Source organism: Hyaena hyaena, unplaced genomic scaffold (genome assembly GCF_003009895.1).
Source record: "Hyaena hyaena isolate Hyena2069 unplaced genomic scaffold, ASM300989v1 scaffold_164, whole genome shotgun sequence".
Lineage (NCBI taxonomy): Eukaryota > Metazoa > Chordata > Mammalia > Carnivora > Hyaenidae > Hyaena > Hyaena hyaena.
Window position 1 is genome coordinate 670,230 of NW_024080796.1, and position 27,078 is coordinate 697,307.

General features: G+C 39.7%; 1 protein-coding gene and 1 pseudogene across 2 annotated transcripts in view; one reads left to right on the forward strand and one right to left on the reverse strand.

Moving 5' to 3' along the window:
- Positions 1–9,857, reverse strand: part of LOC120236896 — a 12,328-nt pseudogene extending 2,471 nt beyond the window's left edge.
- Positions 1–27,078, forward strand: part of BORCS5 (BLOC-1 related complex subunit 5) — a 98,635-nt gene that overhangs the window by 56,484 nt on the left and 15,073 nt on the right. For both annotated transcript variants that reach the window (XM_039239961.1, XM_039239960.1), the window contains exon 3: positions 18,683–18,840. In XM_039239961.1, coding sequence (XP_039095892.1) covers positions 18,683–18,840 — 158 coding nt within the window. The remainder of the gene's footprint in view (positions 1–18,682; positions 18,841–27,078) is intronic.

A 27,078-nucleotide genomic window follows, 5' to 3' on the forward strand; every position in this document is an offset into this window, starting at 1 on the left:
AAATTTATGGAATTTTTGAATCATTATATTGTTTACCTGAAACTAATATAACATTGTTTATTAATTATACTTGAATAAAAAATAAACAAAAAATCCTAGTATTAAGTCTTCCAGTTCATGAAACATGAGTTGTCTTTTTATTTATTTTTGTCTTCAGTTTCTTTCAGCAGTGCTTCAGAATTCTCACTGTAACTGATTTTTGTGTATGAGCTGTATCCTTCTACTTTGCTGAATTCATTTAATAGTTCTAAAATATTGGGGCGCCTGGGTGGCTTAGTTGGTTGGGCGTCCGACTTTCGCTTAGGTCATGATCTCGCGGTTCATGGGTTCGAGCCCCGCGTCAGGCTCTGTGCTGACTTCCAGCTCAGAGCCTGGAGCCTGTTTCAGTCTGTGACTCCCTCTCTCTCTGACCCTCCCCTGCTCACACACTCTCTCTCTCCTAGAAATAAAATAAAAAAAAAAACATTAAAAAAAAATAGTTCTAAAATATTTTTGTGTGGAATCTTTAGGGTTTCCTCCATATAAAATCATGTTATCTCCAAACAGAGATAATTTTATCTTCCTTTCCAAATTGGATGTCGTTTATTACTTTATTCTTGCCTAATTGCTCTGGCTAGAACTTCCAGTACTATGTTGACTAGAATGGTAAAAGTGGGGGCCCTTGCCTTTTTCCTGATCTTAAGAGAGAGGCTTTCAGTCTTTCACCATTGAGTATTGTTTGCTCTATATATGGCTTTTATTAATTTTCTTCTATCTCAGTTTGTTGTGTGTTTTTATCATGAGAGGGTGTTGAATTTTGTCAAATGCTTTTTCTCTATCAGGTAAGATTATGATGTAGTTTTTAGCCTTTATTCTGTTAATGTTTATTACACTGATCAGCTTTCCTATGTGTACCATCATTGCATTCTAGGAATAAATCCCACCTGATCATGGTATATAATCCTTTTAATATGCTGTTGAATTCTGTTTGCTAGCATTTTCTGAAGGCTTTTTGCATCACTGTTCATAAGTGATAATGGTCAGAAATCTTCTTTTCTTGTAGTGTGTTTGACTTCACTATTAAATTAATAAAATGGCCATACAGAATGAGTTAGAGTGACCTTTCCTCCTCAATTTTTGGAAACTTGCGAGGATTGGCATTAGTTCTTTATGTATTTGGTAAAGTTCAGCAGTGAAGCCATCAGGTCCAAGAGTTTTTTTTGTTGTTGTTACTGGGAGATTTTTTTAAGTTTATTTATTTAGAGAGAGACAGCATGAAGGGGGGAGGGACAGAGAGAGAGAAAAAAGAGAATCCCAAGCAGCCTATCCACCATCAGCACAGAGCCCAGTGTGGGGCTCAAACTCACAAAACCTGAGATCATGATGTGAGCCCAAACCAAGAGTCAGATGCTTAACTGACTGAGCCACTCAGGCTCCCCCTGGGAGATTTTTTTTTTTTAATTACTGATTCCATTTCCTTACTAATTAGAGGTCTATTCAGATTTTCTGATGCTTTATGATAGTCTTGGCAGCTTTTATATTTCCAGGAAGGAGTCCGTTTCATCTGGGCCATCCAGTCTGTGGCTGGGCAGTTGTTCCTACTACTCTCTTATAATCTTTATTTCTGTAGATTTGGTAGCAATGCCCCCACTTTTTTTTTCTGATTTCAAGAATTTGAGTTTTTGCTCATTTTTTTTTTTAGTTCTTCTAGCCAAAGCTTTGTCAGTTTGTTTGTGTAAAGAATTAACTTTTATTTTCTCTATTTTTCTGATCTCTATTTCATTTATCTTTGTTATAATCATTGCTACTTCCTTCTGCTAGTTTTGGGTATGGCTTATTCTTCTTTTTCTGGTTCCTTAAGTTGTAATGTTAGCTTGTTGATTTGACTGCTTTTTTCTTTTTAATTATAAGTTTTAAGAGTTATAAATTTCCCTCTTACCACTGCTTTGGTGCATCCTTCAAGTTTTGGTAGATTGTATTTTAGGTGTTATCCATCTCTAACTATTTTTAAATTTCCCCTGTGATTTTTTTTCTTTGATCCATTGGTTGCTTCAGAGAGTGTTGTTTAATTTCCATACGCTTGTGAATTTTTCAGTTTTCCTTCTTGTATTGATTTCTAACTTCATTCTTTTATGGTTAGATAAGATATTTTGTATGATATTTATCTTTTAAATCTTATTGAGATTTAATTTGTGGCCTAACAAATGTCCCATGTGCACTTCCAACGAGTATGTATGTATTCTCTTGTTGTTGGGGAGAATGTCTGTCTAATATGTCTGTTAGATCTAATTGGTTTACTGTGTTGTTTAAGTCCTCTATTTCCTTGTTATCTGTTGTCTGGTTGTTCTGTATTGAGAATGAATGGGTTGCTGAAGACTCCAGCTGTTATTGTAGAACTATCTATTTCTCCATTCAGTTCTGTACGTTATTGCTTAATGTATTTTGATAGTCCATGATGAGGTGTTTACGTAAACGTTTTACAGTTATGATTCTTGCTGTTTTAAACTTTTTATTAATGCATAAATAATGTCTTTCTTTGTCTCTTGTAACCCTTTTTGATTTAAAGCCTATTTTTTTCTGAATTATCATTAGAAATCCTTTTCTTGTGGTTACTATATGCATGGAATATCTTTTACCGGCTGTTCACTTTCAGCCTATTTGTGTCTTTGGGTATAAAGTGAGTCTTTTGTAGGTATCATGTAGTTAGATCATACTTTTTACAAATTCGTTGTGTCAATCTCAGTCTTTTGATAACATAGTTTATTTCATTTATATTTAAAAAAGTAATTACTAAGGAAGAAGGAATTCTGTGATTCTGCTCTTGTTTCCTTTATGCTGATAGCCTTTTTGTCCTTCATTTCCTGCATTACTATCTTCTGTGTTGAGTTGATTTTTTTGGTAGTGAAATGTTTAAATCCCTTTCTCATTTTCTTGGCAAGGCTCTTGCCTTGTTGTTAATGGCTGCTGACCAGTCAGGCTGCTGACGATTGGGGTGGCTGTGGCCATTTCTTAAAATAAGAAAACAATGGGGGCGCCTGGGTGGCTCAGTCGGTTGAATGTCCGACTTCGGCTCAGGTCGTGATCTCATGGTTCGTGGGTTCAAGCCCTATGTCGGGCTCTGTGCTGACAGCTCAGAGCCTGGAACCTGTTAAAGATTCTGTGTCTCCCTCTCTCTCTGACCCTCCCCCACTCATGTTCTGTCTCTCTCTGTCTCAAAAATAAACTATTAAAAATTTTTTAAATAAGAAAACAATGTACTTTGCCACAATGACTTACTCTTCCTTTCACAAATGATTTCTCTTTGTCATGCGAGGTTGTTTGATAGGATTTTACCCACAGTAGAACGTCTTTCAAAATTGAAGCCAGTCCTCCAAACCCTGCCATTGTGTTATCCACTAAGCTGATGTAATAGTCTAACTCCTTTGTTGTCATTTCAACATTATTGTACATTTTCACCACCAGTGCACAGGGTTCCAATTTCCCCACATCTTCACCAACCGTGGTAATTATATTTAACACACTAAGGTTATAATACTCCAAAACTTTTTTTTCAATGTTTGAGAGACAGACCAAATACAAGTGAGAGAGGGTCAGAGAGAGAGGGAGACACAGAATCCAAAGCAGGCTCTAGGACCCAAGCTATCAGCACAGAGCCTGATGCAGGGCTTGAACTCACAAACCATGAGATCATGACCTGAGCTGAAGCCAGAAGTTGGATGCTTAACCAACTGAGCCACTCAGGTGCCCCTAAATTTATAACATTCGAACTTAATTTATGTCAAATTAACTTCAATAGCATAAATAGCATAAAAAATCTGCTCCTTTACAGCTCCACATTCATCCCTTTCAGATGATGATCTCACAGAATTACATCTGTATACGTTGTCCAAAAACATAAACTAATAATTTTTAAAAATGTGTTAGTCTCTTAAATCCTGTAGGAAACAAAAACTGGAGTTACAGACCATTGTTGTAATAATACTAGTTTTTATAATTGCCCAGGAGATCTTTATTTATTCATACAGCTCAGAGCTGCTGTCCATTGTCCTTTCATTTCAACCTGCAGGGCTTTCTTTAGCATTTCTTGAAGGGCAGGTCTAGAGGCAATGAACTCCCTCAGCTTTTGTTTCTCTGGGAATGTCTTCATTTCTTCCACACTTTTGAAGGACAGTTTTGCCCCATACAGGGATACCTCAGAGATCATGTGGGTTAAGTTCCAGAACACCACAGTAAACTGTATAATGCAATAAAGTGAGTCAAGTGAAATTTTAGGTTTCTGAGTGTATATAAGTTACGTTTACACTGTACTATAGTTTATTAAGTGTCCATTGGCATTAAGTCTAAAAAAAATGTATATATTTTCATTAAAAAATACTTTTTTTTTAAAGAAATGTTACCATCTGAGCTTTCAATGAGTCAGAATCTTTTTGCTGGTGGTAGTAATTGCTGATGATTGGGGTGGCTGTGGCCTTTCTTAAAATAAGAAAACAATGTACTTTGCTACATCAACTTACTCTTCCTTTCAGAATTTCTCTTTGGCATGTGAGGTTGTTTGATAGGATTTTACCCACAGTAGAGCTTCTTTCAAAATTGAAGCCCGTCCTAGGCTTTGTCAACTAGGCTGATGTAATGTTCTAACTCCTTTGTTGTTATTTCAACACCATTGTATATTTTCACCACCAGTGCACAGCGTTCCAATTTCTCCACATCTTCACCAGTATTTGTTATTTTCTGATGTTTGGAAAACAGCCATCCTAATGGTTAAGTGGTGTCTAATTTTGGTTCTCTTTTGCATTTCTCTAATGATTAGTGATGTTGAGCATCTTTTTTTTTTTTTAGTGTTTATTTTTATTTTTGAGAGAGAGAGAGAGAGAGAGAGCGGCAGAGGCAGAGCATGAGCAGGGGAGGTACAGAGAGAGAGAGATACAGAACTGAAGGAGGCTCCAGGCTCTGAGCTGTTGGCACAGAGCCCGATACAGGGCTCGAACCCACGGACCATGAGATCATGACATGAGCCCAAGTCGGATGGTTAACCAACTGAGCCACCCAGGTGCCCCGATGTTGAGCATCTTTAATGTCCTAAGTGACATTTGTAGATCTTCTTTGAAAAAATGTCTGCTGAGTCCTTCGCTCATTTTTGAATTGTGTTTTGGGACTTTTTTTTTTGTTCCTACTTTTAAATTTTAGCTTTTATTTGCAACTGCCTTGTTATTTAACTCCTGCTTCTGGTGACCTGCTTGAGGAGTGAGATTTCTTTATGATTTCCTACAGTGCTGGAATGTGGGAGGAGGGGCTAGCAAATACTGCCAGTATGATAGGGTTGGCCACTCATTCAGCCAGACTTTGAAACCTGCTTATTTGACTGTGGCAACAGTTGGTAGTTGGAGACTTGGGGACAGTGAAGTGAGTTCCTGTTCTGTGCCAGAAACTATGCGAAGCATAATTTGATACAATTCTCATGGGACTGCTTTAATGTAGACGGTATTCAATTTATAGGTAAACTGTTTGCGTTCAAGGAAGTTAAATTTCTACTCTTACATCACATACGTAGTAAACGGCAATCTCAGGATTCAAATGCCCAGGTCTGCCTGACTCCAAAGCTTGTATCTTTTTCAGTATCTAGTGCTGCCTGCCTTCCCCGGCCTATAAATTTAACCAGAAAGCAAGCCTTTGAACCTGGAAACTGTTGAAGGAGAAGGATGAGTTGAACATTTGACTTCATTCTTTGGAAGGAAAAAGTGGAGAGGATTGTGAAGAGCCAAGTTCAGTTCCTAACAATGGACAGGATTTCTTGAAGACCTTGAAGTGTCTCTTCTGTAGAAACTGATCACCTCTGGAAACATTGTATCTACTTTTGGTTGTAACATCCTCTGCTTTTGTTTCTTTGGTACCTTAAACCAAGGTCATTGGCCATAGACAAATGAATGCCTGGCCCTAGATGGATGAACTGCTTTCTGTAACATACTGTAAATTCCCTTGAAGCCTGAGTGCCCCTCTACCTCTCTGAGTCTTAAGAAAGGCAAGAATAAAGGGAGCAGCTATTTGTCAAGAACCTACCATATGCTGGGCAAACTGTAAGAGGGAGGTGGTTATTATCCCAGTTTTACATATGAGAAAACTGAGACTTGAGGATAAAAGGAAACTGCCCAGATCACACAGCCAGTAACAGTAGGGCTCAATTCAGCTTCTTCCAGGGACTAAGCTACCTGTCTTAAAAATTTAATTCTCACAGTTCTGAAAGCTGGGAAGTCCAAGATGCTGGCAGGTTCAGTGTCTGGTGAGGGCTTACTTCCTTCTTCCTAGATAGCCATCTTTTTGTTTTGCCCTCACATGGTAGAAGGGGCAAGTGAGCCCTCTGGGGTCTTTTACAAAGGCACTAATCCCATTCGTGGGGGCTCTGCCCTCTAACGACCTAATCACCCCCCAAAGGCCCTGCCTCCTCATACTATCACATTAGTGACTGGGTTTCAACATATGGATTTGGGGGCATATGACATTCCATCTATAGCATTGCCTCAGTGAGAGAGTTCTTTATTGGCCCTCTGGCAGTCATTGGTGTAACTATTAGGAGATTATTTCTGTTCACACCGAACTCTCCTCAGCTCAGTCTTTGTCATGATGGGTGGCATATTGTATCCTGCTTGTCTGCACCTGTGGTCTCCTCCACCACATGGTTCAATCAAAACCCTGATGGTAGCCTTCTTCTCCCGGGTGGGATGGTACTGCTCTGAGGTGACAAAATGGAGGTAACAATTCCTAAGGGAGTCAGTCATGGAGTGTACTCTTTTTCTAAATACCCCAAAGGAATTGATCACCAGTATACATCATAAGATCCTGTCCAAGTTGGGCTAGTATTTTTAGACCCCTTTCCTTTCTTTAAAAGAAGAGAACTTTTGAGAACTAAAGTTCATATTAAATAAAGAACACACATGGCTCATGTGCTTCTGTCTTTGAAATGCAGTGACCAATACAGTAAAAACAAACAAACAAACAAAAAAACAACTCTTAATAGTTTTGGGGGGAATTTCTTTTTTCATAATCTGTTGTCTCATTATACCTTCACAGTAAAACTTCCATAGATTCTGTTCTCAGGATTGTGTAGCAGGAAGTGAGCTTATTAGACTGTTTGTAAAATATAGGCCTCACTACTCATAATACTCATTTTTAGTCCTAGAAGTGGCTAAGTCTTTAAAAGTTAAGGAAATCAGTTTCCTTAATAGGAATTAATAGCCTCGGTTAATACCCACATGGTTCTGTACTATACTTAAAAAAAAAAAAGAAAATGTTTTTCCCCCACCTGACATTTCAGAAAGAAAAAGATGGCTCAGCAAAACATTTCCCAAATTTTTAAGCCTGATGATTTTTCCACTCAGCACTTTACACAAAGAGGTGGGTCCACATGGCAGTTTGCTGGGTCTGTGTAATAAGCAGTCTCGGTCCTCACCCATTCCCTGGAGCCCCCTCTCCGTTCCTGTATAAACAAAGAAGTTTCAAAAGAAACGTCTCCAGTATTTACCACTTGGCAAATATGGAATCTATTAGATCGGGTTTTTGACTCAGTAAGTATCTACTTTGCGCGCACCGCCGTTTTTAAGCTCAAGCATAATTAGAAAGCTGTGGTGATGGTCCTGTTCTCCTGCACAGTAAGGAAGACATAATTTAGATATTTTAACATGAAAAGCTAATCATAAACATGTGGAAGAATAGAGTATTAGGAGTGAAGCGTCTTGATGGCCATAATTTTTTTTTAACAGCACAGGAAAACAAAGGTGGAGAAAGATGAAGTAGATAGAATAAAACGTTACTTGTTGAATCTCAAGGGTGAACATTTGGGTATGTATTTTTTCCTACTTTTCTATGTGTTTGAAAGTTTATATAAGAAAAACTAAAAAAAAAAAAAAAAAGTCTTAGCCATAAGGAACATTTATAAAACTATACAGAAAATAACGTCAAGATGATACATGGTTCATTCTCTGTTACCTAAGGGCTTAGATTATTATTAGACTTGGTAAGTGAGAATTAAAACAGAGGCGTCCCCGTAGAGGTCCTCAGAGGCCAGGTAATGCTAATGAAGGGAGCTGGCCGGTCAGATGGCAGCAGGAAGTGGTGGGGTGACAGCAGGAGACTATGCACCTCACTGAAAACATCTACAATTTAATAAAAACAATGTGAAATTTAGAAACATGGACTTAAAAAAAAAACCCACGCGTTCAGAAGAAACACAGTTCAAAGAGCTGGCAGTTCGCGGTCTTCTACAAATGACAAAATTTACCCAGCTTTCTGTTCTCCCTCCTCTTTCGATCAGAAGATCATAGGGGCGTTTCAGTCATCAAAATGAGGGAAGCGGGTTCGTGGCACTGGAGAGTGATGGGAAATCTTACTGCCTCTGGAATTGGCCTGTGTTGCCACAGCTTTGTCGCTTCAGGAGTAGAAAAAATGGCCTGTCTTCTTTCTTCTTTCTTGGTTCTCCTTTCTTCTTTCCTCTTTCTTTCTCCTTTCTTCTTTTCCTTCTTCTTCATCTTCCTCCTCCTCCTCCTTTTTCTTTTTCCTCTCTTGCTCCTTCTATGATCTGGAGTAAGATTTGTGGTCGATTTTCAGAGACTCTTGTGAGTCAGAAAAAAGCACATTCTGATAATGGGCGCATCTACCTGGGCTTGGCTTTTAGATGATTAGGAGGATGGTACAATTGTAACTTACAAGGATGATTTAAAGTATAATTTCTTTGACTTTGAAGTTGGCTGCAACTTACCTTCCACCACACTAGTAGGCATTCTAGACTTGGCAGCCTTCTTAAAATTTCTTTCTTTCTCTCTCTCTCTCTCTCTCTTTTTAAGAGGAAGAGTAAAGGTTTTGCTTTGTGAGCCAGAGTTGGGTTGTGGGACCTCTGCCTCTGCCCCTCTGCCCCCTGGAAGTGTGGGCTGGCCCTGACTTTCCTCGTTCTTTAATATGAGTTCCCAGGGGTCTCCTCAAGCGCTGGAAATCTTCCTCTTTTACTTCCGGAGAGCAGATTCGGACAGAGGCCAGGTGTCACTCTTAAGTATACGTGGAGAACAGAGTAGGGATCCTGAGAAGGCTTTTTCTCCTTAGAGTCTTCTTCAGCTCATGCTTTGCTTGGAATCCCAGCAGTAGAATGTATCCTCCTAGCTGAATTTGAGAACCTTTTACATAGTAAGTGCTGTATGGTAGACGCAAGAGGTAAATAGATAAGTAAAATGTCTTCTACCATCTCAGTGTTTGTTATGAGGCTTTTAATTTAATAGCTTTGGAGAAGATAATGTTTTAAGGTATGTTCAGTGATATCAACCTTGGTTAGAATGACATATATGGAACTGGTTTGGGCTTATACAGTCGGGGATACTTGGGGATGAGGGGAGAACTGCCCAAGAAGATGTTACTTATAGATGAGAAAGACCTTGGCCACCTTTTGTTAAAATGAGTTTATTTAGTTAATAGTTTTTGGAAGGAAATACGTTCATATGGTTAAAAAAAAAAAAAGTTCAAGTATACTGTGAAAGTCTTCCTCCCTACCCTTGCTCTCCATCTGTCTGACTCTTGTCATTCCAGAGTCTCTTTATGTAAATATAAGCAATTATGAATATAGATTTTTATTCACTTATATACCATCCATTTCTAACACAATGATAGTATACTCTAAACACTATCCTATATACTTTTTTTTTTTTTTATTACTTAGTATCTTTTTAAGCACTTGTTAGCATTTAATGCACTTCCCTCCATGTAGCTTTAAGCTACCAGGACACTGCACCCCCCACCATCTTCTCCTCAGCTCTTCTGCTGAAGAGTTTGACCTTCACAATGACCGGCTTCTTTGAGAGCTTTCCCTTCCCCAGAACTTTGTTGTGGCCAGATCGCACCATATTAATGACAGGAGAGGCCCCAGGCTTGTTTCTGGCAGCCTTTTAGCCATGTCTGCTCACTGACCAAGGTCCACAGTTTGTCAAGGTTGACAGCTGGGCAGAAGCTTTTGTTCCCAAGTCATAATACTTCATACCAGCGTTCCCAAAGTAACCTTAGTGACGTTTGTTTATCCCAGCCTCCTGGGTGCCTCCACTGCTTGCCCACCCATGGCCCTGAACTTTCCAGGTCTTCCTGTCTGGATAGCATGTTGGCATGCTAGATGAAAGACTTACTACTTCATATCTTATGGAAAATTTTCTATGTAGATACATACAGAGCTCCTTTATTGGTTTCTATGGTCATATAATATTTATGGATGTACCTTGATTTAATTCACAAGTTCCCTATTGATGGACACAGAGGTGTTTGCTCATCTTTTACTATGACAGTCACTGCTGCAGTGAACAATCTTGTCTCTCCCTTACACAACATTTAGCGTATGTGCTAATTTATATGTAAATTCCTGGTAGTGAAATTGCTGCATCAAAGACTCTGGATTTGTGATTTTGATATTCATGCCAAATTGCCCTCTGTGGGGGTGTTAATGACTTATATGCTAATTGGAAATGCCTATTTTCTTCATAGTTCCACCTACAGAGTTTTTTCATGCTTTTGGATTTTTACCAATATGATTGGTGAAAAATGGGCTTGCAGCAAAGTTTTACTTTTTCTTATGATGAATAAGGTTGTACATCTTTTCTTGCAGCTGAAGCATCGGGATTTCCTTTTCTGTGAACTTCCCGTTCACATCCTTTGTCCATCTTTCTTTTGCTGATTCCTTACTTGCCAATTGCTAGGAGCTTTTTATATAATAGGAAGTTTGCTCTTTCTGATATGAGTTACAGATATTTTCCCCAGTTGTGTGTGTGTGTGTGTGTGTGTGTGTGTGTGTGTGTGTGTGTGTGTGTTTGGCTTAACTTATGGCTTAACTTAACTTTGTCCATGAGGAATCTTGATTTTTATATTGTTGAATATATAGTGTTTCCTTATGGCCTTTGCATTATCCTAGCCCACTATTGATTATAGCACACAACCTTTCATTCCTCTGTCCATGGTGCCTCCTCAATTGGTTTCTAATTCTTGGATTGACAGCAGAATGCTTTTAGTAACCTTCTCTCAGGTCTGTTGCTGGGATTGTATCTATCAGTTTTAGGATAGTCCTTGATACTTTGTGAGGAGATTTTAGTGGTCTGAAAAATACCCATCTTCTTAATTTCAGGCACTCTAGAAAACTGGCATTTTCTTATGAAACTAAACAAGTGATTGCCACATAGCCCAGCCATGGCAGTGAGTGTCAGGGCGTTTATCCCAGAGAAATGAGCATTGGTTTATACAGAAACCTGTGCACAACTGTTCATAGCAGCTCTGTTTTTGACCCCCCCAAACTGGAAACTACCCAAATGTCCTTCAGTGGATGGAAGGTTGCACAAACTCTGGTACACGTGTACCATGGAATACTACTGAGAAATGAGGAGTAAACCATTAATAGTTGCAACAGCTTAGATGCCTCTCTAATGTATTATGTTGGGTGAAAAAAGCCAGTCCCCAAAGGTTACATGTATTGTATGATCCCATTTATAAAACATTTTTGAAATGACAAAATTTTAAAAATGGTGAACAGGTTAGTGGCTGCCAGGGGTTAAGGATGGGGAGGGGCAGGGGAGAGAAGTGGATGCAGTGTTGGAACAGCTTAGGATCTGACCGTGGTGGTGGATTTCACATGTACACATGTGAAACAATTGTATAGAGCTGACTATGTAGTAGACACCCTTATCCGTGGGGGCTGTGTCCCAGACCCCCAGGGGATGCCTGAAACTGGATTGTACTGACCTCATATGTATGATGTTTTTCTTCTGTATGTACATACCTGTTTATAAAGCTTTATTTGTAACTTAGGCACAGCAGGAGATTAATAACCACTAACAATAGAACAGTTTTAACAATGTACTGTAACAAAAGTTATGTGGTTGTATGCCCTGTGTTAAAAATGCCTGTTGGACTGGCATTTTGTGATGACGTGAGATGATCAAATGCCTGTGCAGTGAGATGAAGTGAAGCGAATGGTGTAGGCATTGTTATATCCTGTTAGGCTACCATTGACCTTTTGGCAGTATGTCTGAAGGAGAATCATTGTGTGGTTAAGCACTGCTGTACACAGGCGTGCCTGCATGTGTACACACATACACACTCGAGTGCAGGTAAGATGGAGACATCCGAACAAGATCACTGGATTATATTGCTGTCAGTATCGCTTGTGATATTGTATTGTAGATTTGTCAGATGTTACCTTTGAGGGAAGTTGAGTAAAAGGATATGCAAGATCCTATACACAGGATCTCAATAAAACTTTAATTGAAAACAATTATAGATCCCTCTTTTTGCAAATAGTGGCTTCATCAAAAGCTACTGTGTGGAGGCAGGTTTAGCTGGAGAACGGGTGCTTTCTGCTGTTAGGATCCACAGTGGAACCGCTGAGGGACCTAAGTGCTGGCAGTGGAATATGGCGGGACAGAGTGGTACCCCATGTTCAATGCTGCCCTTACCTTAGCTCCTTCAGGTGAGATGAGGATCTGAGAACACTGACTGGCATTTCTTTTTTTTTTTTTTTTTTTTAACAAATAGTTTATTTATATATTTTTTTTACAAATAGTTTATTGTCAAGTTGGTTTCCATATAACACCCGGTGCCCATCCCCACAAGTGCCCCCCTCCATGCCCATCACCCCCCTCCCCCCCACACCCATCAGCCCTCAGTTTGTTCTCAGCATTCAAGAGTCTCTCATGGTTTGCCTCCCTCCCTCTCCCCCACCATTTCCCCCCTTCTTCTCCCCCACGGTCCTCCATTACTGACTGGCATTTCTGAGGCTTCTCTGTGATAGCCCAACTGGGGAGCCCATCATACAGCCTGTTGAGGTAGGGGACGTGGGGGAGGAGGAGACTGGTTTCAGTTCTGGTACCTGTGAAATCAGTGAAAGTTTGACAGTCATGGTTGGGAGCAGGAATGGGCAGGGGTCCCTAAGAGGAGCTTTGATGTGGGTGGGCTTATCCTGATGGTGCGTGGCATGCATCCCGTTGTCATACTGATTTCGTGTACCTTGTGCTGGATCACTGGCTCTGGTAGGAGACAGTGTGGCCCTAGCATAGTGGTTCTCAGTGTGTGGCAGGGCGTTCCCTGAGATCCATAGGACCCTGGTGGGGACTCTCTGAGGCCAAAACCACTTTCACAATAATAGGCATTTGCGGGGCGCCTGGGTGGCTCAGTCAGTTCGGCTTCTGACTCTTGGTTCGGCTCCGATCGTGATCTCATAGTTTGTGAGTTCGAGCTCCATGTTGGGCTCTATGCTGACAACGCAGAACCTGGTTGGGATTCTCCCTGCCCCTCCCTTGCTTGTGCGCGCGCTCTCTCTCTCTCTCTCTCTCTCTCTCGCTTGCTCTCTCAAATAAATAAAAAGTACTTAGACTTTTGCTAATTACTCTCATTCTCTTACCAATGTACAATGAAGTTTTCCAGAAGCTACATGTTATAAAAGTGTCCTATTAAATGCAGAAGCAGATATGAGAATCCAGCTGTTTTCTGTTAAGCCAGGCGTTGAAAAGACTTATACAATTTGAACCCGTGCCACTCTTCTCAGCTTTTTGTTTTGGAAAATATGGTTACTTCTTTTAAAATATGTTATCTATGTTAACATGTAATGAGGCTATTGTTGTTTTAAAATAATTTAATAAATATTCACAAACTTTCTCCATTTTAATTTTTAGTAGGTGAATACTGGTATAAACCACAGAAACAAAAGCTCTTTGGGGCCCTCAGTAATTTTTGAAAGGGTAAAGGAATCCTAACACCAGAAAGTTTGTGAACTTCTGGCTTGGCAGAAAATACTTGGCCAGAAGTTGGTATGTTTGAGCTCTCGTCAAGACTTTGATGTGTGACTATGGACAAGTCATTTTAGCCTCTTTAATTGCTTTTTTCTTACATAAGTGTTAATAATTACCCTCATCTACATACCACATCTTAAAAGTAAGTTAAGTTTATATGAAAGGCTTTGCAAATATAATGTCCTCTGCAAATGTCAGGAATTTAATGTTACACAACAAAACTGATGTTGGAAGAAAACGTAAAGAACAAGAGTTTCTGGTGTGTTCTCTGACATTCTATTCACTTTTAAAATTTTCTCATTTTTGCATCCTGACGGGTTCCTATTTCTGTTTCTCAAGTTTTCAAACAGCCATTTAAACATTTTACTATTAAAGTATAGTTGACAGGCAATGTTATATTAGTTTCAGATGTACAACAGAGTGATTCCGTAATTCTGTACATGACTCAAAGCTCACCAGGAGAAGTAGAGTCACATCTCTCACCATAGGGTGGTATGTAATACAATGTTATGACAGTATTATTGACCATATTCCCTACGCTCCACTTTTGATCCTCATGGCTTATTTACTTTATGACTGGAAGTTTGTACCTCTTAATGCCCTTCACCTCTTTCACCCATCCCGCCATTCACCTCCCTCCTGGCAACCACCAGTGTGTTCTCTGTATTTAAGATTCTGTTTTGGTTTTTAGATTCCACGTAAGTGAAATCATATGTTACTTCTCTTTCTCTGTCTAAATTATTTCACTTAGCATAATACCCTGTAGACCCATCCTTGTTGTCACAAATGGCAAAATTTCCTTCTTTTTTTAGGACTGCTATTCCTGTGTGTGTGTGTGTGTGTGTGTGTGTCTGTCTGTCTGTCTTCTGAATCTATAGGTCTTCTTTATCCCTTCATCTGTCAGTGGGCAATTGGGTTGCCTCTGTAAAGTGGCTACTGTAAATGATGCTGCAATAAATAAGGATGTATATATATACACACACACGCATACACACACACACACACACATACATATATATCTTTTCAAATTTGTTTTTTTTGCGGGTAAATTTTCAGTAGTGAAATTACTGGATCATATGGTATTTTTAATTTTTTAAGGAACCTCCATTTTTACACATTTTATACAATGGTTGCACCTATTTACAGTCCCACCATAGCATGCAAGGGTTCTCTTTTCTCCAATCTTTGACAACACTTGTCGTTTCTTGTCTTTTTAATACTCATCATTTTGATTGGTGAGAGGTGATCTCTCAGTGTGGTTTTGATTTGCATTTCTCTGAGAGAGATTAGTGATGTTGAGCACCATTAGCCATCTGTGTATGTGTGTCTTTGGAAAAATGTCTATTCAGGTCCTCTGCCCATTTTTTAAATCAGATTGGTTGGGTTTTTTTTGGCGTTGAATCACCTAAGTTCTTTTTTTAAATTTTTTTTAATGTTTATTCTTGAGAGAGAAAGAGACTGAGCATGAGTGTTCTTTATGTATTTTGGATATTAGCCCCTTGCCCAATATATCATTTGCAAATATCTTCTCACTAGGTTGCCTTTTTGTTTTGCTGATGATTTTGGTCTTGGTTTTTTGTTGTGCAAAAAGCTTTTTATTTTGGTGTAGTCTCATTCGTTTATTTTCATTTTTGTTTCCCTTGCCTGAGGAGGCTTATCCATAAATATAAGGTTGATGTCCAAGAGATAACTATGTTTTTGCTTAGGAGTTTTATGGTTTTGGGTTGCACATTTAGGTTTTTAATCCATTTTGAGTTTACTTTTGTGTGTGGTGTTAAAGCAGTGGTCCGGTTTCATTCTTTTGCATGTAGCTGTCCAGTTTTCCCAGCGACATTTCTTGAAAAGACTCTTCCCCAGTGTGTACTCTTGGCTCCTTTGTTGTAGGTTAATTGGCCATAAATGTGGGTTTATTTCTGGGCTCTCTATCCTGCTCCATTGTGCTACACCATTTTGAGTACTATAGCTTTGTAGTAGATCTTGAAATGTGAGGGTGTGATTTGTTCTTTCTCAAGATTGCTTTGGCTGTTCCAGGTCTTTAGTGGTTCCATACAGATTTAAGGATTATTTGTTACAGTTCTGTGAAAACTGCTGTTGGTATTTTGATAGAGACTGCACCCAATCTGTAGAAAGCATGGACATTTTACAATATTAATTTTTCCAATAGATGCACATGGTATATCTTTTCATTTGTGTCATCTTCAGTTTATTTCATCAATGTCTATAGTTTTCAGAGTTTAGGTCTTTCACTTCCTTGGTTAAATTTACTTCTAGGTATTTTATTCTTTTCATTCTTTAAAATGGGATTTTTAAAATTTCTCTTCCTGCTACTTCATTATTAGTGTACAGAAGTACAACAGATTTCCTTTTTAAAAATTTTTTAAGTTTATTTATTTATTTGGAAAGAGAGCATGAGCAGCAGAGGGGGAAAGAGAGAATCCTAAGCAGGCTCCCCACTGCCAGCACAGAGCCCAGTGTGGGGCTCAAACCCATGAAACTGTGAGATCATGACCTGAACCAAAACTAAGAAGAGTCAGATGCTGAACCACCTAAGCCACCCACGCGCCCCAAGGAGTACAACAGATTTCTATCTATTAACTTTATATCCTGCAGCTTTAGGGTTTTCTATATGTAGCATTATGTCATCTGCAAATAATGACACTTTTGCTTCTTTCTTACCAATTTGGGTGCATTTATTTCTTTTCCTTGTCTGACTGCTGAAGCTAGAATTTCTAGTACTGTGTTAAATAAAAGTGGTGACAGTGGACTTTTTCTTGTTTCTGATCTTGGAGGAAAAGCTTTTAGTTTTTCACCATTGAGTATGATGTTAGCTGTGAGTGTTTCATTCATATTTGACCATGTTGAGATAGGTTCTCTGTAAACCACTTTGTTGAGAGTTTTTATCATGAACAGATGTTGTATCTTGTCAAATGCTCTTTCTGTCTGTATTGAGATGATCATATGGTTTCTATCTTTTTCCTCTTGTTAATATGATGTATCACATTGGTAGATTTGTGAATATTGAACCACTCTTGCATCTGTGGAATAATTCCCACTTGATTCTGGTGAATGATCTTTTAATGTATTGTTGAATTCAGTTTGCTAACATTTTGTTGAGGATTTTTGGATCTGTGTTCATCAGTAGTAATGGCCTATAGTTTTCTTTGTAGTGTCTTGGTTTTTAGCAATGGCAGTGTTGGCCTCAAAGAATGAATTTGGAAGTTTTCCTTCCCCTTCTATTTTTTTGAAATAGTTTGAGAAGAATAGGTATTAACTCTTTTTAAAACGTTAGGTATAAATCACCTGTGAAGCTGTCAGGCCTTCAACTTTTGTCTGAAAGGAGTTCTTGTTATTATTTACTGATTCGCTTTTATAACCAATAATTGGTTTCTCCAGATTTTCTATTCTTATTCAGTATTGGAAGATTGTATGTTTCTAGGAATTTATTTCTTCTTGGCTGTCCAGTTTGTTGGCATGTTTTCATAGTAGTCTAATTCTTTGTTTCTGTGATGTCAGTTATTATTTCTCCTCTATCATTTCTGATTTTATTGGAGTCTTCTTTCTTTTTTTCTTGATGAGCCTGGTCAGAGGCTTACCAATTTTGTTTGCCTTTTCAAAGAGCCAGCTCTAGGTTTTATTCATCTTTTCTCTTGTTTTTTAGTCTCTGTTTCATTCGTTTCCATCTAATCTTTATTATTTTCTTCCTTTTACTAACTTTGGGCTTTGTCCTTCTTTTTCTAGTTCCTATAGGTGTAAGGTTAGATTGTTTATTTGAGATTTTTCTTGTTTTTTGAAGTAGGTCTATATCACTATAAACTTCCCTCGTAGAACTGCTATTGCTGCATCCCAAAGATTTTGGACCATTTCATTCTCATTTGTCTCCATGTATTTTTTAATTTCCTCTTTGGTTTATTTATTGACTCATTAGTTGTTTTGTGCCATGTTGTTTAGCCTCCATGTGCTTGTGTTTCTCCAGTTCCTTTCATGTAATTGATTTCTAGTTCCATTCCATTGTAATTGGAAAAGATGCTTGATATGAGTTCAGTCTTTTTAATTTTATTAAGATTTGTGGCCTAATGTGTAATCTGGTCTGGAGAATGTTTCATATATACTTGAAAAGAATGTGTATTCTACCATCTTTGGATACAATGTTTTAAATGTATTGATTAGGTCCATCTGATCTAATGTATCATTCACAGCCATTGTTTCCTAATTGATTTTCTGTCTGAATGATTTATCCATTGATGTAAGTGTGCTTTTGAAGTCCGCCACTCTTCAGCTTCTTTCCTTATGTCTGTTAATATTTGTTTCATGTGTTTAGGTGCTCCCGTGTTGGACATGTCAATATTTATCATTGTTATATCCTCTTACTGGATTGATCCCTTTATCACTATGTAATGCCCTTCTTTGTCTCTTGCTGCAGTCTTTGTTTTGAAGTCAGACAGTCATTTTAATTATTAACATAAATTGAGTAAATACATTTTCCAAGGTTTTCATTCAAGAAGGAATTTGTATTCTTGATACCTTGAAATAATGTCATAAGGTCAGGGACTGTATTCTGGAGAAACCACTTACTAGTCACGGTGTGACTTTAGGAAAGTTAGTTAACCTCTCTGTGTCTTGAGCTTCTTATCTATGAAATGGGACTAATAATTCCTTACTTTCCAGGACAATTATGAGTATGAAAAATAATGTATAGGAAGCCCTTTGCCAGGTGCTTGGTATATAATAGGTGCTCCATAAATGACAGTGCTTATGTTTGTTGTTAGTATATAAGAAAAAAAGATGTAAAATTAAATTTTAGTCTCCTACCCTGTCTTCTGTGAATTTATTAAGTTACTTATAAAACAAATTTGTTGACAGTAATTTCCATTTTATTTGATTTAATTATTATTATTTTTTTTACTTTGAAGGGCTGTTGAGTGGCCAGACTTCCCCAACAAATACCAAACTGGAGAAATTGGATTCTCAGCAGGTGTTACAGCTCTGCCTCCGATATCAGGACCACCTTCATCAGTGTGCAGAGGCCGTTGCCTTTGACCAGAATGCTTTGGTTAAACGAATCAAAGAGGTAACATACTGTGGGAAAATACCACCACCACCTGATGATTGTCATTTCCTCTGACTACCAAGTCCTTTTCTACTGGGTAGTAGAGCCAGTGATCCAAGCTTTATGGGAAGTAGTCATTTTCTATATTAGTTTTTTTTTTTTTTTACATTTTATTTATTACATTTTATTTTACTTATTTATTTTGAGAGAGAGGGTGAAAGTGAGCAAGGGGCAGAGAGAGGGAGGGAGGAAGAGAGAGAGAGAGAAAGTGGGATTCACTTAAAGTAGGGCTCGTGTGCATCCATAGCAGGGCTCAAGCTCACCCGAAGTGGGACTCGAACTCACGAACCGTGAGATCATGACCTGCGCCAAAGTCAGATGCTCAACGACTGAGCCACTCAGACACCCTGTCTTAGTCTTGACGTTTGTCCCCATTGCTTTAGATAGATTGTCTTTCCTAGCAGTAAAACGTGACAGTGAAAAGGAGTAGTCTGTGGAGCTGGACTAATCTGGAATTTGAATCCTGGTTCACCACTTACTTGCTTGGATAAGTTACTTAACTCATCCTGGTCTCAGTTTTCTCATCTGAAAAACAGGGTAATAGTCGTAACCTGTCCCAAGTGTTGAGTGACGATTAAAGTGCTTGGTAAGTGTTGGCTATTGTTAGTGTGTGTAAAGTCCTAGTTTACTAATCTGTTCTAGTTAATGTTATATCTTTGAACTGACTTTAGCTGTTTCCTATCTGTAATTTACATTTTGTTTTCCAATAGGGTATCAGTTGTTTGAGGGCAGGAGCCTTGGTATCTCTTTCAGTTATTTTTTCACAGTATTAGCACGTGAAACACTAGGTGATTTTTATTGGTTGGATGGAAACAGTTATGCGTACCTCACGCACGAGGTTTTTGTGAGGGAAGAGCAAGAGAATTCATGTTAAAGTACTTAGAAAACTCAAGTGCATGGTACAAATGTTTAGTAATTATTAATAACAGTAAGTAGGTACTTCTGTTAAGCACTTAAACATATCATTGACTGGGCCCCTGTGTGGCACAGCTCTGTGAGCGCTAAGGCAGCGTTCATAAATTTTCCAAAGTTTTCAATAAAGAAGGGATTGAGATTCCTAATACCACAAAGTAGTATCATATAAAGAAAAGGTCAGGAGCTGTGTCTTGGAGAAACCACTTATGCTAATAGCACCACCTGAAGTTGTGTAAATAGTCCTGGTCATTGGCTCAGGTGTGAAAAGAAGATGGCCATGAGGACACACACAAGTAAAGGGTTGCAAATTCATTAACACTTAGTAATAGATACAATACATCCCTGAGATTACAACATTGTCACTAGTTACACCGATAGATTTAAATTTGCCAGCAGCTCCAGTATTTTACTACTTACCTTTCATAAGTAGTATACGTATATGCTTCTTTTGTAAATTAAATACTTTTACTTGGAAGACAATTCCAAACTGTCATTTCATGTTTTCATATTGGCTGGCATTGTTGTAGCTTTTCAAATATTAGAAACTTCTTTTTCTATAGTATGATCTACAGAGATTTAAGTCCCAAACATGGTTATGTATTAGAATCTCTTGAGTTTTGTGTTTGTTTTAATACTGAGTTCTCCTCTCCTGCCAGTAGGTCTAGGATGTGGTCTGTGAATCATTATTTTAATACACTTAGCAAATGATATGAAATCCATTCTCCACTACGTGAGATTTGGGAATCAATGGTCTAGAGCACTATTTTCCAAAATAAATTCTACAAAACTAATCCCATATGAAGAAAGTCAACCTTTTTGCATATTCCATCACCACCCTTGGAAAATCATGATGCATATTATTTTATGAAAAGTTCTTAGGAATTGGGGGCGCCTGGCTGGCTCAGTCAGAGGAGTGTGTGACTCTTGATCTTGCGGTTGTGAGTGTAAGCCCCACGTTAGGCGTAGAGATTACTTAAAATCTTAAGGGGCACCTGAGCGGCTCAGTCAATTAAGGGTCTGACTTTGGCTCAGGTCATGATCCCACTGTTCATGAGTCCCAGCCCCACATCAGGCTCTCTGCCGTCTGCACAGAGCCCACTTTGGATCCTCTGTTCCCCTCTGTCTCTGCCTCCCTGGCTTGTATTCTCTCTCTCTCTCTCTCTCTCTCTCTCTCTCTCTCTCTCTCTCTCTCCTCTCTCTCTCTCTCTCTTAAAATAAAGAAATAAACTTTAAAAAATTAAAAATAAAATAATATCTTGAGGGATGCCTGGGTGGCTTAATTGGTTAAGTAAGCATCTGACTTCAGCTCATGTCATGATCTCAGGGCTGGCGAGTTTGGGCCCTCCATTGGGCTCTGCTGACAGCTTGGAGCCTAGAGCCTGCATCAGATTCTGTATCTCCCTCTGTCTCTCTCCCCCTTCCCCACTCATGCTCGCTCACTCTCTCTCTCTCTCTCTCTAAAAAACAAATCAACATTAAAAAAAAAAATACTAAAATCTTGGAAAAGAAGTTCTTAGGAATCTTACAGTAAAGAAGATTTTCAAACTTATTTTTTTCATTTTGTTAAATGTTTATTTTTGAGAGAGACACACACACACATACAGAGTGCAAGCTGGGGAGGGGCGGAGAGAGGGAGACACAGAATCTAAAGCAGGCTCCAGACTCTGAGCTGTCAGCACAGAGTCCAATGTGGGGCTCAAACACACGAACCACAAGACCATGACCTGAGCTGAAGTCGGTGCTTAACTAATGTCGATGCTTAACGGACTGAGCCACCCAGGCACCCCTTTTCAAACTTGTTTGACCTCAGAATGCTTATCTTAAGGTAACATCATATAGAAGTAGTGTTTTTTAGAACATTCTTTGGGAAATGCTTCTGCATTAAGACATAAGACCTTATCATTAAAAAAAATTTTTTTTAACATTTTTATTTATTTCTGAGGGAGAGAAAGAGAGAGAGCACGACAGCATGAACAGTGGAGGGTCAGAGAGAGAGGCAGACACAGCATCTGAAGCAGGCTCCAGGCTCTGAGCTGGCTGTCAGCACAGAGCCCGACACGGGGCTCAAACCTATGAACCATGAGATCATGACCTGAGCTGAAGTCAGATGCTTAACCAGCTGGGCCACCCAGGCACCCTAAGACATTACCATTTTTGACTGTTGTGATAGAAATCAACCATGATGTTAACTCGTAGAAGATTTTAGAACAACAAATCTATTTCATTATGCTTTTCATTTTCTTTTTGGAAGGTCCTGTAACCCATTTCTCCTGTTTTATAGTTCAGGCAAATGTAATACAGAAAGGGTAAATGACAAGCTCAGTATCAGAGAGCTGGGTGATGTGTAGCTGGTGATACCAGCTAGAGCTCCTCACTATACCTCATTTTCAGGACTCCAGAGCAGTGTTTCTTGGCCCTGAATGTGTGTTTGAATCACCTGGGAAGTTTTGCCTCCAGCATGTATGATGGAGAATTTTACACACACACTGAAGTGCACAAGTATCATGAACCTTTGTGCACTCATTACCCAGCTGCTCACTACAGGCATCAATTTTTTTTTAAGTTTTAAAAATGTTTATTCATTTTTGAGAGACAGAGTGTGAGTGGGAGAGAGGCAGAGAGAGAGGGAGACACAGAATCCGAAGCAGGCTCCAGGCTCTGAGCTGTCAGCACAGAACCAGACGCGGGGCTTGAACTCACAAACTGTGAGATCATGACCTGAGCTGAAGTCTGACCCCCGGCCGACTGAGCCGCCCACGCGCCCCACTATAGGCATCGCTTGTGAAAGCTCCTGTCTTGTTCATACTCCCACCCCTGCCACCTCTCCCGCTGGTCTGTTTGTCAGTAAATCTCAGGCATATAATTTCATTCATAAATCTGTAAGTATGTATCTTTTTTTTTTTTTTAATTTTTTTTTAATGTTTTATTTATTTCTAGGAGAGAGAGAGAGACAGCGTGAGCAGGGGAGGGTCAGAGAGAGAGGGAGTCACAGACTGAAACAGGCTCCAGGCTCTGAGCTGGCAGTCAGCACAGAGCCCGACGCGGGGCTTGAACCCACGAACCGTGAGATCATGACCTAAGCGAAAGTCGGACGCTTAACCGACTAAGCCACCCAGGCGCCCCTGTAAGTATGTATCTTTAAAGGCAAAGGATTCTTTTGAAAACTTTTCAAAATTTCAATTAATTTTAGACTTAGAGAAAAGTCACAGAAGTAATTTAAGGAGTTCTTCTAAAGTGAGCATTTTATAGAACTTTAGTACAGTGATCAAAATGAGGAAATCAACATCAGTTCCACCCTGGTAACTAAGCAGAGACCTTACTCGAACTTTATCAGTTTTTCCACTAAAAACTCTTTTGCAAAACACAGCCGTAATGCTGTTGGCATACCTGAAATAATAACTTATTCAGTATAGCTGAAGTGCTTTTAAGAAGCAATTGATGTATATAGGTCTCTCTCTGAACCAGTTAGATAAAAATCTTGAAGGTGAGTGGGTGGGGAAGGGAGGAAGCTGGGCATTGGTATTTATGAAAGTGTTCTAGATGATTCTACCATGTAACCAGGGTTGAGAACCAGTGTTTGGGAGCATTCATTCAAAACAAACCGAGTTAAAAAACAAAACAAAAAAACCAAAATGAGTTTAAAATCATTTGAGTATTCGCTTTGAGTAGTCATTAGTTACCTGGGATTGTTACAGAACCGGGAACAGTTCTCAGTACTGAGCAGCGGTACCTCGGTAGTTCTCTGAAGGTGAAGGAGGTGAGCACTGTTTTAGGGTCTTCATTGGTGACTTGGCATCTCTGTTGGCAGGTGCTAGCGAACTCCTAACACATACACATCCATCTGTGCTCACCTGTGACCTCAGGGTTGAAATTAGTCACTTCCAAATGAACAAAGCAGAGGATGTAGTTTTGATATAACACCAAGTCTCTAATATTATTCCAGATGTTTCCTGGAAATTTGGTTGCAAGTGTGAGGAAGTAACATAATGCTGTATGTGTTGAAAAGTAAGGAACTTAATAACCTTGGAGAATATGTATTAGTGGACGTGTAGAACCTAGATCAACCAGAGACTCATAAAGTTACAGCGCCTGCACTTACTTAAGTTTGGATCAAAGGGAAACACGGCCATAACTGTTTTCTGATTCCGATAAAATCAAGGAGTTAGCTAAGCTTTCCTGTTCCTAAATTTGGGTGATGCTCTTGAATGAAAAGTGTGTGTTTTACAGATCTGTGGGTATGAGGGAGGAAGTGGGAGATGGAGGTAGTCTTCCTTCACAGAGAGCCTCACTGATGCACACTGACTGCTGGCTTCCTCAGTGGCTGCTGGGTGACCCCCTCCGGTAACCAGCAGTGCTGAGCGACTATCACAGACCTGCTTAGTGTGAGGTTTTTTAGGGGTTACCGGGAAATGGGACACAGTGCCTGCTTGCTGAGAGCTTAGTTGAAGCAAGGGGACAAAGATACCCAGGACAGTGATGGGAAAGATGAGCGCTGTTGATGGAGAGTGCTCAATTGTGGTCCCTACGTGAAGTTCCGGAAGAGTTAAAGATTGAGATATCATGGAGCCTGTGAGGTTTAAGCTGGCTCTTCAAGGGAAACCAAGGTTCGGGAAATGAATGGAGAAAAGGAAGGGAGCAGTGCCGGCTAAAGGAACAGCGTGGCAGCCTTAGAAGAAAATTAACTTTGGGGCTTCAGTGGATAGTGAAGAAACAAAATGTGTTCAAATCTCTTCCCTGCATTAAGAACCATAGAACATTGGAGATCAGAGGAACTTAGAGACCTTCTGGTTCAGTGCCCTCACCATTCTGATTCAGAAATTGAAGCCTAGTAGAGAGGGTGAGCAATGTATTTATCCAGGGTCACAGAGTGAGATAGTGGCCAAACTTACGGAATTGAGAGTGGGTGAAGATCAAAGGAGGGCTTGGTGTTTGTTTTGTTTCGTTTTGCAGGTGGTATCCGTGAACCTGTTTACAGGTTGATGGGGTAGAGACAGAAGAGAAGAGATGGAAGATGAAGAATAGTAAGGGTCTTAGAGCAGGGTCCCTGAGGCAGCAGGTGAGGGTGGGACTTACCGACCTGGGGCATCTGTTTGGATAGAACAGGGAGAACTTGGACAAGTTTATTTTATTTCATTTCAGGTTTTTGGCTGTAACGTCCTTCCAAGTTTATTTTTATGAATCTAAGTTATTGTCAAATTGGCTTCCATTCAACACCCAGCGCTCATCCCAACAAGTGCCCTCCTCCATGCCCATCACCCCCCTTCCCCTGTCCCCCGCCTCCCATCCATCCTCAGTTCTCTGTATTTAAGAGTCTCTTATGGATTGCCTCCCTCCCTCTCCGTAACTATTTTTCCCCTTCTCCTCCCGCATGGTCCTCTGTTAAGTTTCACAAGATCAACATAGGAGTGAAAACGTATGATATCTGTTCTTCTCTGCCTGACTTATTTCACTTAGCCTGATACCCTCAAGTTCCATCCACGTTGCTACAAATGTCAGGATTTCATTCTTTCTCATTGCCATGTAGGATTCCATGGTATAGATAAACCACATCTTGATCTGTTTGTCAGTTGATGGACATTTAAGTTCTTTCCATGATTTGGCTATTGTTGAAAGTATTGCTGTGAACATTGGGGTCCATGTGCCCCTGTGCATCAGCACTCCTGTATCCCTTGGGTAAGTTCCTAGCAGTGCTATTGCTGGGTCCTAGGGGAGTTCTGTTGTTAACTTTTTGAGGAATCTCCACACTGTTTTCCAGAGGGGCTGCACCAGTTTACATTCCCACAGGGTAAGAGGTTTTCATTCTGAACTTGGACAAGTTTATAAAAAGAAGGATACTTGACATAGATCAGCCACACCTGAGGAGCCTGTGTGTTCTCCCTGAAGAAGAGGGGAGGTCATTCGTTGAAAGTGACCAATGAAGAGTAGTACAGTTGTGAGCATTGGGAGTCATGGAGGGCTCAGCTGAGGTGGGGTAATGTGTACCTTCTATTTGTGGGCACTTCTGCATAGCAGTTCTGAGTACAGACTCCACAGCCTCACTGTCTTGGTTCAAATCCTGACACTGTTTCTGACCGTGTGATCTTGAACAAGTAATTCTTCTGAGCCTCAAATTTCTGCTTCCGTTAAATGGAGTGAGGATAGAATCTACCTCAGATAGGTTTTGGTGAGGGTTGAATGAATTACTGCCCATGAAGTACCTGGGACCATGTCCATCGTATGGTAAACACTGTAGTGATAGCTCTCATTATTTTCTTTAATAGAACTAATGAGTGAAGAGAAAAACCTAACCCTAATGCCACGGATTGGCCTAACATTGTTTCTTGATACCTAAATATTGGTATCAAGTGGCAGCCTAAATATTGGCTCATTTTAAGCTTTATTCCCAACAACCCAAATACGATAAAGATCTAAGCAGAGGCAAGACATAATTTTTAGCCCACTCTGGTTTCCCTCAAGCCCTGCACCATTTCTTTCAGGCCACAGATACAGGATATGTGTGATTTTTGTAATTGTTCATCCTGCTCTGTGGATAACAACTGGTGCTTGGGAACATGAACCATGAGGAATGTGGAACTAGATGGCAGCAAGTGATTAGTCCTTGGCTTCTAGGCTACGGATACATCACTCTTACCATTTCAGTGATCTTCCTGTGATATCTCATTATTTCTAGTTGAGGTTCAAGTTGGCAGATGCTTTCAGTTTTAGGTCACATCAGCCATTGAAACTTGGGTTCACCGAAAAGTGAAAGGAACATGCAACTTCCTAATGGGGGTGCTTTCCCCAGGGATGGGGGATTTGGGAGAGGAGGGCGGGTGGCAAATTCACAGTCCCAGGAAGACCCAGTTGAGGCATTTGGAGCAGCTCTTGTCACTGACCAGGATCATGTTTCTGCCTCCCTGTAGTTGCCACCGATGGGTAAGTATGTTCATAGATCGGAACACTCTTAACTAAGATCAAACCGCAAGGTTTACTGTGTTACAGTTACTGTGTGCTGGCTTAGAGGCCTTGAGACTAACTTTGTAGTATGATTCCGGTAGTCTGCGTTTTTCATTCTTAGATGTGTTGATAAGCGTGCAGTTTTAGCATAAACCAGTATGAAGCATTGAATGGAGGTTCAGATGAACGGATAAGGAGTTCTAGTTCTGAGAGAGCCGTGTGGTTACATGGACTATAAATAGACCCTAAAGTGTCTTTAATTCAGCCCTTTCGTTGCACAAAGGAAGAAAACAAGGCCCTTGAGTTCTTGTGGGACCTGCCCACGATTTTTCTTCTAGTTAAAATGAC